The sequence below is a fragment of the Epinephelus moara genome, chromosome 19, assembly GCF_006386435.1.
Source record: "Epinephelus moara isolate mb chromosome 19, YSFRI_EMoa_1.0, whole genome shotgun sequence".
Classification (NCBI taxonomy): Eukaryota; Metazoa; Chordata; class Actinopteri; order Perciformes; family Serranidae; genus Epinephelus; species Epinephelus moara.
Window position 1 is genome coordinate 2,764,358 of NC_065524.1, and position 10,790 is coordinate 2,775,147.

Below are 10,790 nucleotides of genomic sequence, written 5' to 3' on the forward strand. Positions count from 1 at the left end.
CTCGTGCTCTGCCTCAGTGTTTCTGGTATCTGACGGCTCGGCTGGTAACGACTCCTCCGCCTGGCCTTGTTTATCCTCCTGCCTGCTCCCCATCGGTGCCTCTGCCTTCGCGGACTGCTCATCTGGCTACGACCCCCCCACCTGCCTCCGATCGCTCCTCTGCTCTCTCCCCGTCGGCACCTCCGCACGTGCAGCCGGCTCTTCGGGCCACGGAGCTTCCTCCTCGTCGTCATCGGCTGAAGTAAGCTACTTCTCTTCCCCTCACACCAAAAGAGAACTGAACTGTTTGGAGCCGGGGGCTAAGGAGCTTCCCCTCGGTTCCACGGCCGACTCCGGCCGCGTCTCTTCCCCTCGTCTGAGCCCCAGAGACTGTGTGAGGGCTTTCAGCCAGAAGAACGAACTTTATTCTGTGTTTATTCAGTCTGCTCCGTACCTTGTTTCCTGTGGTGAAAATAAAGGTCATTACCAACTGTTCCTGAGCGCCTGTGTACTGCATTTGGGTCCATACCACACCCTTCTCACTAGGACGCCTCACGACGTTCCAATAGAAAGTCTAGCTCTGTTTTCGTTCACGACTGCAGAGCGATCTGCTGCCGTGAACAACTGTACAGCAACAACACCCCAGACTTTTAGATATTTCCTCTAGGGATGTTACACAGAGTAAAAAGGGAAATATTATGGCGTGAAGCAGCAGAAGCACTTTATCAACCCAGTGAGTACTCCCATTAGCATCAAGCTAGCAAACAGTGTTACTTCTTCATAATGGAAATGGACATAAAGTAAGAAAATAATAAAATAGTGGCGGGACTTTTACTTACCATAACTGCAGAGGCTACCAGCTTCATTTGAAACAGACTACATAATAAACAGGCTGTTATTTAATATTCCCTCTGTATTTTTATATTTATACTTTTTATCCTGTTCGTATTGATAAAGTTAATGCATCACGCCCTCATTTCAGACTCAACACTTCCTGTATCTGTTTCAAATTAAAAGCCCCATATAACTTCGGTTGAGAGAATCCCTTCATTTTCTAAAAAGGCTTTTATTGTGAAACATTTTCAGGAACTTGTGGAGGATTTAGTGACCTGTATGTTTGCATACTGTACTACAAATGTAGCTCCTGCCATCTGCTGGTACTTTTGACGTTACTACAACAACATTTCGGCTTAGACAAGAACAACCACAGTGACTGAAATAATAGTAATAATAATAAAAAATAGGACAAGAATAACCTGATGACATCACACACGGCGTGAAAGACGATCGGGGATAATTGGTGTGGACCATTGTGTAGTGTGTCATGTCTATTGGCCAAGTCACAGCATGATTTTATTACTCGACAATCCCTTAATGTGACATAGTGACTTTCAGAACGGACAGAAATGTTGTGTAGTGTGTACAAAGCATTTGTAAAGAAGACGTCAACATTCAAAGACATGTCCTTCTCTGCCATCTGGGGCTGCCAGTGGATCAGGTTACCTGATGCACCTTTAACCTCATCTCATCTGCCTGATGCACCAGTGGCTCTGTCACTACAAACACATGCTGTACAGCTGAGCTATGTGCGGACCTGCAGAATGTTAAACTGTAGCTTAGGTTTTAAAGTTTCCAGGGATATTGGACACGTTGGGATATTTTTTGACAGTATGTATAAAATGCACAAGACATTAACAACTTTCTTAAGCCCAGTTAAGACCAAAGATTTGTGGTGAGACGAACTGAAAGAGGCAACTACTTGCAATGCGCCGTTCTGCAGTGTTCTAAAACCTGCTGGTTCACACTGGTGCAACTAGATGAGACAGTGTATCATCTCTATGATCTCTATGCAACAACTCTCTGTGCTTCCGTTCTGATTTCCAGCTTTTCAGGCTTATTTTGTGGCTGAATATAATTTGTAGCTTCTTAAAATATGAATGAGGATAGTGAGTTACTGGCCACAGCTGCATTTTTAGTAGTGATGAAACAGTGAAAAACAGAAACAAAAGGAGCATCAGATGAACTGTATTCATAATCAATATGCCACAATAATGTATATAAGCAGTGCCAATTAATCAGTCAAAAAGAATGTGTGTGTGAGGGGACATAAGCACATACAGCAAACAACAGCAGTGACCCACCGTCCAACACCGGCACACAGTGAGGAAGGAAACAGAGGGCTTGGTGGGGACGAAGCACCTGCTGCAGCAAGCGAACACGCCATCTGCAGTCACTTTGACTTGACCAGCAGGCTTCACTACAAGCCGATTGGCTGTTGAAACAGGTGATGTGCTTTACATTCTTAAACCAGCCACTGGCGATTTGACTAACTGAGTTGCAGGTGACGCCATCAGTCGGCCAGCCAATTCACACCACTGCAACTTTTCTCTGCAACATTCTAAAACGGTTTCATCATGAATCTTGGGTCTGAACTAGGCTTAATAAATGTAACAGTGCAGCCCAAACAAGTAATGTTTGGGTTTGATTAGTTATGATTCTGCAATTACAAGAAACAAGGTACTGTCATCACATGATAAGTTGACCGAAAGTCTCTTGGAGTATTTCAGGTTTCAGCTGACAACAGATGGTGTGTATAGCAGCTAATATTTCAGCAGTATCCCAACACTGGTTAACCTCAGCCGGGAATATCCAGAGTCATTTCACATTTGTTTGCACAAGAAAAGTCACACATTCTTGTAGAGAATGATACTCTTGTGAAGAAATAAGGTGTGCTGTAGGACAGCACATGGTCACACTCTGTTTTGGAAATGTTTCCTCCATCAGCTTCTGCGGGGGGTTACCATATCAAATGGAGGGGTTCTGCCTCGGATCCACCCAGAATTGCTTTCCAAAAAGAGAGGAGGCCGGGTGAAGGCGGACAGCCAGGCGTCTCTCCCAGAGAAGCAGGAAGAACGCTCAAAGAACAAGAAACCAGCCAAATCCCTCAAAAAGGTTAAAGGCAAACGTGGCCGCAAGCCAAAGGTCAGTCAACTCAACAGGATGGACATAATACTAAATTATAGCCTCAGTATGCTTTAAGTGAAATGCTTGTCAGATTCTTGAAGACTGTCTTTTTATTTATTTTACAAGTAAGATCCATTGAGAAACCAAAATTTCCCTTTACAGAGAGACCTGGCCACTGTCAGCCCTACAAAATTACCACATCTGAACATACAACATAAACAACATGGAGACTCAAACTTTTGATGACTAAATGAGAGCACATATAAAGCAAAATATCTTTTCCATCTCACTTTCTCATTATAAAGTTGTCCACCAGAATTACAGCACTAGCATCCCTGTAGCATCCCATCATTAGCTCACTGGCCACACTTTGAGCAACTATGATAAATGACACTATATACACAAATGAACAAAACAGAAAAACAGCTATTTAACACAGAGGCCTCTCAAGAAAAACAACCAGATGCCTCCATCATCACATTCTTCATGATGCCCTTGCGTTCATCAATGGATAGAAAAGTTTCTATTAGATCTTTTTGCAGATTATTTCATACCCAAGGTGCTAAGTAGGAAAATGGAAGTTTTCCCCAGATCTGTCAAACGCAGGGTACATCAGAAGCAACCGGTGAATAACAGAACTAAGATAGGGAAGGATACAGAGGGAAGCTTGAGGTTTGCCCAGATGCATTATAGATAGAAATATACCAATGCTGCTGATGTCCAACTCAACAAGTCATAGAAGCGAATGCAATAGTGAGTAAGGGACCTAGCGTTCGTCATGAAACATAGAAATACATGGTACACTGAATCAAGGCTCCACAAAATAAAGGAGACTGCAGTATGTCACCATAATTAATCACACACAGAAAAGCCTTTACAAAGTTTTTCTTGGCACTGAAAGTCAAGCAAGATTTATTTGTAAAATAAAAAACAAACTTCACTTTTAGCTTCTTAACAAGATTACCAATGTCTGTATTAAAGGTCCTATGTGTAGGATTTAGGGGTATATATTGGCAAACATAAAATATATGCTAATATAATGAGTATGTTTTCTTTAGTGTATAATCACCTGAAAATAAAAATCATTGTGCTTTTGTTGTCTTAGAAATAGCTGTTTGTATCTGCATAGGGAGCAAGTCCTCTTTAACCCTTTGGGCCCGAACGACGCATAGTGCGTCCAGCTTGAAGCCATTAAATACCCCTAAGTCTGACACACTGAACCTTTAAAGTCCCAGTAAGTAAAAATAAATGTGTAATGAGTTTGTCACACCACAGAAAAAAGTGTTAATAAGCACCCAGCCAAATTTGAATGATTAAAAAGTCGCAAAGTCTATAAAATTAGGTTTCAATATTGTGACATAATAGAAAGTATTCTCTGTTCTGAGATGCTGGGAGCATGTCCGCTGAATGTGCTAAAGCCACATCCACTCGTGCAGCTGCAGCCTCTTTTAAATAGTAACACTACGGTGGATGCTCCATCTAGCATCTTTATTGGACTTGTACAGCCATGTTTGCACCACCAGAGCCAGAATCAAATTCAGAGCCAGAGGACACTGACCTGCCTGAAATCAACCTCGTTCTTCTCAGTCTGCAACTGAATGTTAATTAGTATTTCTTTTTTCAAACAACAAAAAACTGAACAGCTCTTGCTCTCATATAGTGTAAGGGTGGGGCTTATGGTGAGGGTTGCTCCATTGTGTCATCAAGTAGGCTTTTAGCGCCGCCCAAAAATTCCTGGATACAGAAATGGTGAAAAACAGTTGAACTTCACAGTTCAGTACTGTATAGTCTTTTCACATGTTTTCAACAAGTGTTTTCTAATACGTATAATGTGTTGAGGTGTAAATCTCAGATTTTACTTTACTCCGACTTAAAATAAAAGCTTGTTTATCCATAGACCCAAATTCTTGTATGAATAGTAAATGGACCTGCATATGTATAGCGCCTTTCTAGTCATCTGACCACTCAAAGCGCTTTTTACACTACGAGTCACATTCACCCATCCACAAACACATTCATGCACTAGTGGCGGAGGCTACCGTACAAGGTGCCACCTGCTACTCAGTTTTTAACACACTCACACACCGATGGAAGCATCATCGGGAGCAATTTGGAGTTCAGTATGTTGCTCAAGGATACTTAGTCACGCAGACTGGAGGAGCCGGGGATCGAACCGCTGATCTTTTGATTGGTGGACGATCTGCTGTACCTTCGAGCCACAGCTGCCAGACAGGGCATCCTTTTAATGAATTTACCATTGGATGCGACAAATGTTAAAATCATAAAGCTACTTAAACTTTTGAGAAGACGATTAGGTGTTTTTGGCGTATTTACATTCAGTTTGAAACTCATCAGAGCAGTTTGTAATGACTGAAATGAAACCACCTCTTTAACAGTGGAATAGACAGTCAAGTCAAAGTCAAAGTGCCTTTATTGTCATTATATTGAGAATAATACAACAAAATTTAAAAGTGCTGCTCTGTTAGGTGCCAGATTCAGATATCTCATCTCAGATCATACATACATAGATAAATAAATAAGTAAATAGATAAAATCAATCAATAAAACAAGAATATTGCACATGGAGAAGAAGAGTCAATTATTTGTATTGCACAGAAGGAGCATTAGTGGTGTGTGGTGTGTGTTATTGAGTCCGTTCAGGGTGCGTATTGCTGTCGGAAAAAAGCTGTGATTGAATCGGGTTTTGAGTGATCTGTAGCGCCTCCTAGAGGGCAGAAGGTGGAACAGATGGTGACCAGGATGCGTACAGTCTGTGATGATGGTTGAGGCTCTGCTGAGATAGCGGCTACTGTTGATGTCATCCAGGGAGGGGAGAGAACAGCCGATGATTTTTTGGGCAGTTTTTATTACCCTCTGCAGAGCCTTCTTGCCCATCGCAGAACAGCCAGCGTGCCAGACTGTGATGCAGTACACCAGTATGCTTTCAATGGCAGAACGGTAGAATACCACCAGCAGCTGGGTATTCAGACCGTCCCTTCTCAGAAGCCTCAGGAAATGCAGACGTTGTTGAGCCCTTTTCACCGCAGCCGTGGTATTGACAGAACAGGTGAGGTTATTGGAGGTGTGGATGCCAAGAAATCTGAAGTTCTGAACCCTTTCCACACATTCATCCCCTATGAATAGTGGAAGATGTTCCCTGCTGCGATTCCTGAAATCAATTATGAGTTCTTTAGTTTTTTTTGTGTTTAGTGTTAGGTTATTGGCTGAGCACCACCTCACTAGCCGCTGGATCTCATCCCGATATGCAGACTCATCTTCTCCTGATATTAGTCCCACTACTGTCGTGTCATCCGCAAATTTGATAATAGTATTTGTGGAGTGAGCAGGTATGCAGTCGTGGGTGTACAGTGAGTACAGAGTTGGGCTCAGCACACAGCCTTGTGGTGAGCCGGCTGCATCTGATAATTTATTTAACTTTCCCAAGAAGACAGTCCATCTGAGCACCCTGGTAGCTGAATAGTTACAGCACATGCCACATAACCGCTTTGATTCCAGCCAGGGACCTTTGCTCCATGTCACACCTCCCTCTCCCTGCCCCCTCTCTCCTGTCTGCCTCTTTATTGTCAACTGTCCAGTAAAGGAGAAAATGCCAAAAAAAAAAAACAAAGAACAAAAAAGCAGACAGTACAACAATTATGCCCGCTTTTTGCAGTGATTGGCCGTGTGTGGAGATGATAAAGTGTGTAGGATCCCACTAAAGCCCCTTTTCCACTAAGCAGTTTGGTACGGTTCAGTTCAGCTCCAGTGGAACCGGTCCTTACCGTCCATCACCCCTCTGTTGGGGCACCTAGCACACAGATCTGGCACTAAAAGGTGGAGCTAGAAATAGAGCATGGTCACTCTTGCTCAGGGCTGAGTTGTGGCTGGTTTTAAGCCTATGTATCCACTGTTCATACTGTCGCAAGTTGAACATACATTTGTAAACTATAACTGTAAAATGAAATGATGTTTTGCTGCCTCTTGCAGCAGCTGTAGACTGAGAAAATAATAACTTGATTCCCTGGGCTGACTCCCAGCAACTTTTTGTTTTGTTTTTTTCCCTCACTTTTCTCAATTTTTTCCACTTTTCTCGAAGCCTTCTGTGGATTTATTGGGCTTTTTAGCCAAAGGTGCCCTCACCTTTGCTCGTGCAGTGAAACGCCGGAGGAAGGGGAAACGTGCCAGTGTGCTTGTGCATCTCCGCCAATGCGGACACCGCACACCGCTGCCAGGTATATTTCTCTCCAATGTGCGTTCGCTGGCCAACAGACAGGATGAACTTAAGCTACTGATGGGGAAAAACAGACTTTTCTACATCTGCAGATTTGTGCTTCACGGAGACGTGGTTGTGTGGATCGATACCGGACTCTGCGCTGCAGCTGGCAGGCTTCCAACTCTTCAGAGCAGATCGTGACACGGAACTTTCCAGCAAAACTAAAGGTGGAGGTAACTGTTTTTACACTAACAGTGGCTGGTGTAATGACATGACAGTGATCCAGCAGCACTGCTCTCCTGATCTGGAATCATTTTTACTCCCCCCGTGAGTTTGCTTCATTCATTCTGGTCGTTGATTACATCACACCGCAGGCCAATGTGCAGGAGGCACAGCAAACGCTCGCCGCCCAGATACTTTGTGTGCAGTGGATTTACCCAGACTCCTTAGTTATTGTCCTTGGCGACTTTAAAAATTTTTCCTCACCCATGAACTCCCCAAATACAAACAGTTTATAAAATTTCTGACCAGAGAGAAGAATATCCTGAATCACAGTTACACAACTGTCAACAATGCCTATCACGCCGCCCCTGCGCTGCATTGGGCCCCTCTGACCACGCCACTGTCCACCTGATTCCCTCATGCAGGCAGAAATTAAAGCTCTGTAAACCTGTTGTGAGGTCATCTAAGAAGTGGAGCAATGATGCTGTGGAGGATCTTCAGGCGTGTTTGGACACCACTGACTGGGATGTTTTCAGGACCACCACCAATAGTTTAGATGAGTACACAGAGGCTGTGACATCATACATCAGCTTCTGTGAGGACTGCTGTATACCATCACGCACCACTGTGATGTATAACAATGACAAACCCTGGTTTAGTCCTAAACTCAGGCAGTTGAGGCGGCTGAAGGAAGAGATGTTCAGGAGTGGGGACAAGGAGAGGTTTAAAGAGTCAAAGTACAGGTTTAGCAAGGCGGTGAGGGAAGCTAAACGGCTGTATGCTGAGAAACTACAACACCAGTTCTCAGCCAATGACTCTGCTTCTGTCTGGAAGGGGCTCAGACAGATTACAAACTACAAACCTAAACCCCCCCACCCTGTCAACGACCTGCGCCTAGCCAACGTTCTGAATGAGTTTTACTGTCGATTTGAAAGACAGTGGGTCAGTCCGGACACCAGCTCCGCGACCACCAGCTCCAACCCACCAGCATCACCTCCCCCACCTCAGCAGGGGCCTGCCGCCCCCCTCAACTACCCGCACCTATGGCCCCCTCTACCCCCACCACTACTCTCACTATCCAGGTGAGGGATGTCAACAGGCTCTTTAAAGGCCCTGACACACCAAGCCAACGGACGGCCATCGACCAAAGTCGGGCCGTCGGTGAGCGTCTGTCGGCCTAGTTTTTGCGGTGTGTCCCGCACCGTCGGTCCTTCGGCGTCGGCAGCTTGGGAAGAAGCAGCGGATTTATTTGGCAGCTGACTGAAGTGGAGCCTGCGGAGGAAACAGCGGGATCGTCTGAATGTAATAGTCCGTGGAGGTGCTGCGGTGCTCAGCTGCACAGATAGGTAACACCTCGGCTGTCAGGATGTACCACTCTCACTACGCTCTCTCTCACGCAGGCGCAGAACGTACATGCCACTTGGCCGTCGGATGTAGTCTGTGTAGTGTGTTCAAATGCAACTGACACAGGGCGACGTGAGGCGACGTAGACGACGCAGCAGTTGGCTTTCGTCACCGCTAGTTCTCTGATGTCGGTTTGGTGTGTCCACACCTTAAGAGGCAGAACCCCCGCAAAGCAGCTGGAACAGACTCTGTCTCTCCGGCCACCTTGAAGCACTGCGCCGACCTGCTGTCTCTGGTGTGTGCCAGCCTGCTTAAAGACCTCCACCATCATTCCCATCCCCAAAAAGCCAAGGACCACAGTACTTAATGACTATAGACCCATCGCCCTGACCTCTGTGGTAATGAAGTCCTTTGAGCGTCTTGTGCTGTCACACCTCAAGGCCATCACCGACCCTCTCCTGGACCCCCTGCAGTTTGCCTACAGAGCCAACAGGTCTGTAGACGACGCTGTCAACATGGCCCTCCACTTCACTCTCCAGCATCTGGACTCCCCAGGAACCTACGCCAGGATCCTGTTTGTGGACTACAGCTCTGCCTTCAATACAGTCATCCCGGCTCTGCTACAGGACAAGCTCTCCCAGCTGAGTGTGCCTGACTCCACCTGCAGGTGAATCACTGACTTCCTGTCTGACAGGAGGCAGCACGTGAAGCTGGGGAGACATGTCTCTGACACCCGGACTATTAACACTGGATCCTGATTCTGATTCTGAACTTAAGGGTGAAATGTTTACTTGTAATGTTATGCAGTGTATGAGTTAATGATGGGAATCCATCAGCTCACCTTAAATTTTCAATATCACAACTCTGACCATTCCATTAATTTTTTTGTCTCTCTTGGATGTAGTAATAAGTGGATCTTCAAGCGTTAACTTAAATATTAATTTCGACCAAATTATGTGAACTGCGCTTGCCTTAGAAGGACTAAATACAAAAAAACTCGCTATTTTTAAATATCCCATGGAGAGAGACTCTCACTCCAGCCTGTTCTATTTGGTTCAGAAAATGTCAGTGTGCAACCTCAACTTCCCCCTGTGTCACCTATGATGAGGAAATACAGGGAGTGCTGGATGGACCCTGTCTGTACCATACTGAAAGTGTTTGGTGGAAACAGGGTTTAAATGTGTGCGTTGTCATCCCCATTTGTTCAGTTCACCAGAACAGGTAGAAACAGTCGAGCAGCTCCACCCTCAATTTGAGTTAAGGAACTGAACTCTGTCTCAAACGTGCTTTAGAAAACCTTAAAGGATAACTCCGGTATTTTTTAACCTGGGCCCTATTTCCCCATGTGTATGTGTGCGTATGATTCATAGGTACAACTCGTTCTAAAATTGGTTCAGTATTGAGGGAGGCGGATGCAGCCGGGAGCCGCAAAACGAGCTAAAACGGCAACAGGGCAAATGCGTCCAGTATAAGTGGGACCAGTGTTATCTCTGTAAATAGCATACTAGCCTTTCCCTTACCTCTGGGCTGTGTGATGTCACAAGCTTTGCTCCACTGTGTCTGTAGCTCTCTCTACCCGTGGGACAGCCGTTTTCTTGAGGAAGAGGCGTTTCGGGATTGGATGTCTTCTCTTCTTCGGCTGGCAGTAGTCATCTTGGGAGAAGTGAGCACTGCAGACCCGATGGTCTGCAAGGCGCAATGTCTGGACAGGAGTGTTAGCATCCATTTGTAGCACAACTAGTCACAACTTCAGCATCTCGCCGTCCGACAAAGGCAGCCTATGAAAGCTGTACAGGGTGTTGCGCGACATCCTGTTCTTGCGTTCGGGAAAAGGCCCGTTTATTTGAGCACTCCAAAAACTCAGGGGGTAGCACATAAAAGACTCCTCTCCTGTCTCGCTTAAACACCTGTGTGGGCATTAAGGGTACTGTTCTTAAGTGGTTTCAGTCCTACCTCTCAGACAGGAGCTTCTCTGTCCAGCTGGGCCAGTATTCTTCAGCCACTTCCCCCCTGAGCTGTGGGGTGCCTCAGGGTTCTATTTTGGGCCCCCTCCTCTTTTCAATATATA

At 45.4% G+C, this 10,790-nt stretch overlaps 1 protein-coding gene across 3 annotated transcripts in view; it reads left to right on the forward strand.

Moving 5' to 3' along the window:
- The window catches only part of LOC126406440 (core histone macro-H2A.1), a 27,547-nt gene that overhangs the window by 8,586 nt on the left and 8,171 nt on the right, over window positions 1–10,790 (forward strand). For 2 of the 3 annotated variants that reach the window (XM_050070725.1, XM_050070726.1), the window contains exon 4: window positions 2,764–2,961. The exons of the other annotated variant lie outside the window; for it this stretch is intronic. In XM_050070725.1, the coding sequence (XP_049926682.1) occupies window positions 2,764–2,961 (198 nt within the window). The remainder of the gene's footprint in view (window positions 1–2,763; window positions 2,962–10,790) is intronic. 3 annotated transcript variants of the gene reach the window in all.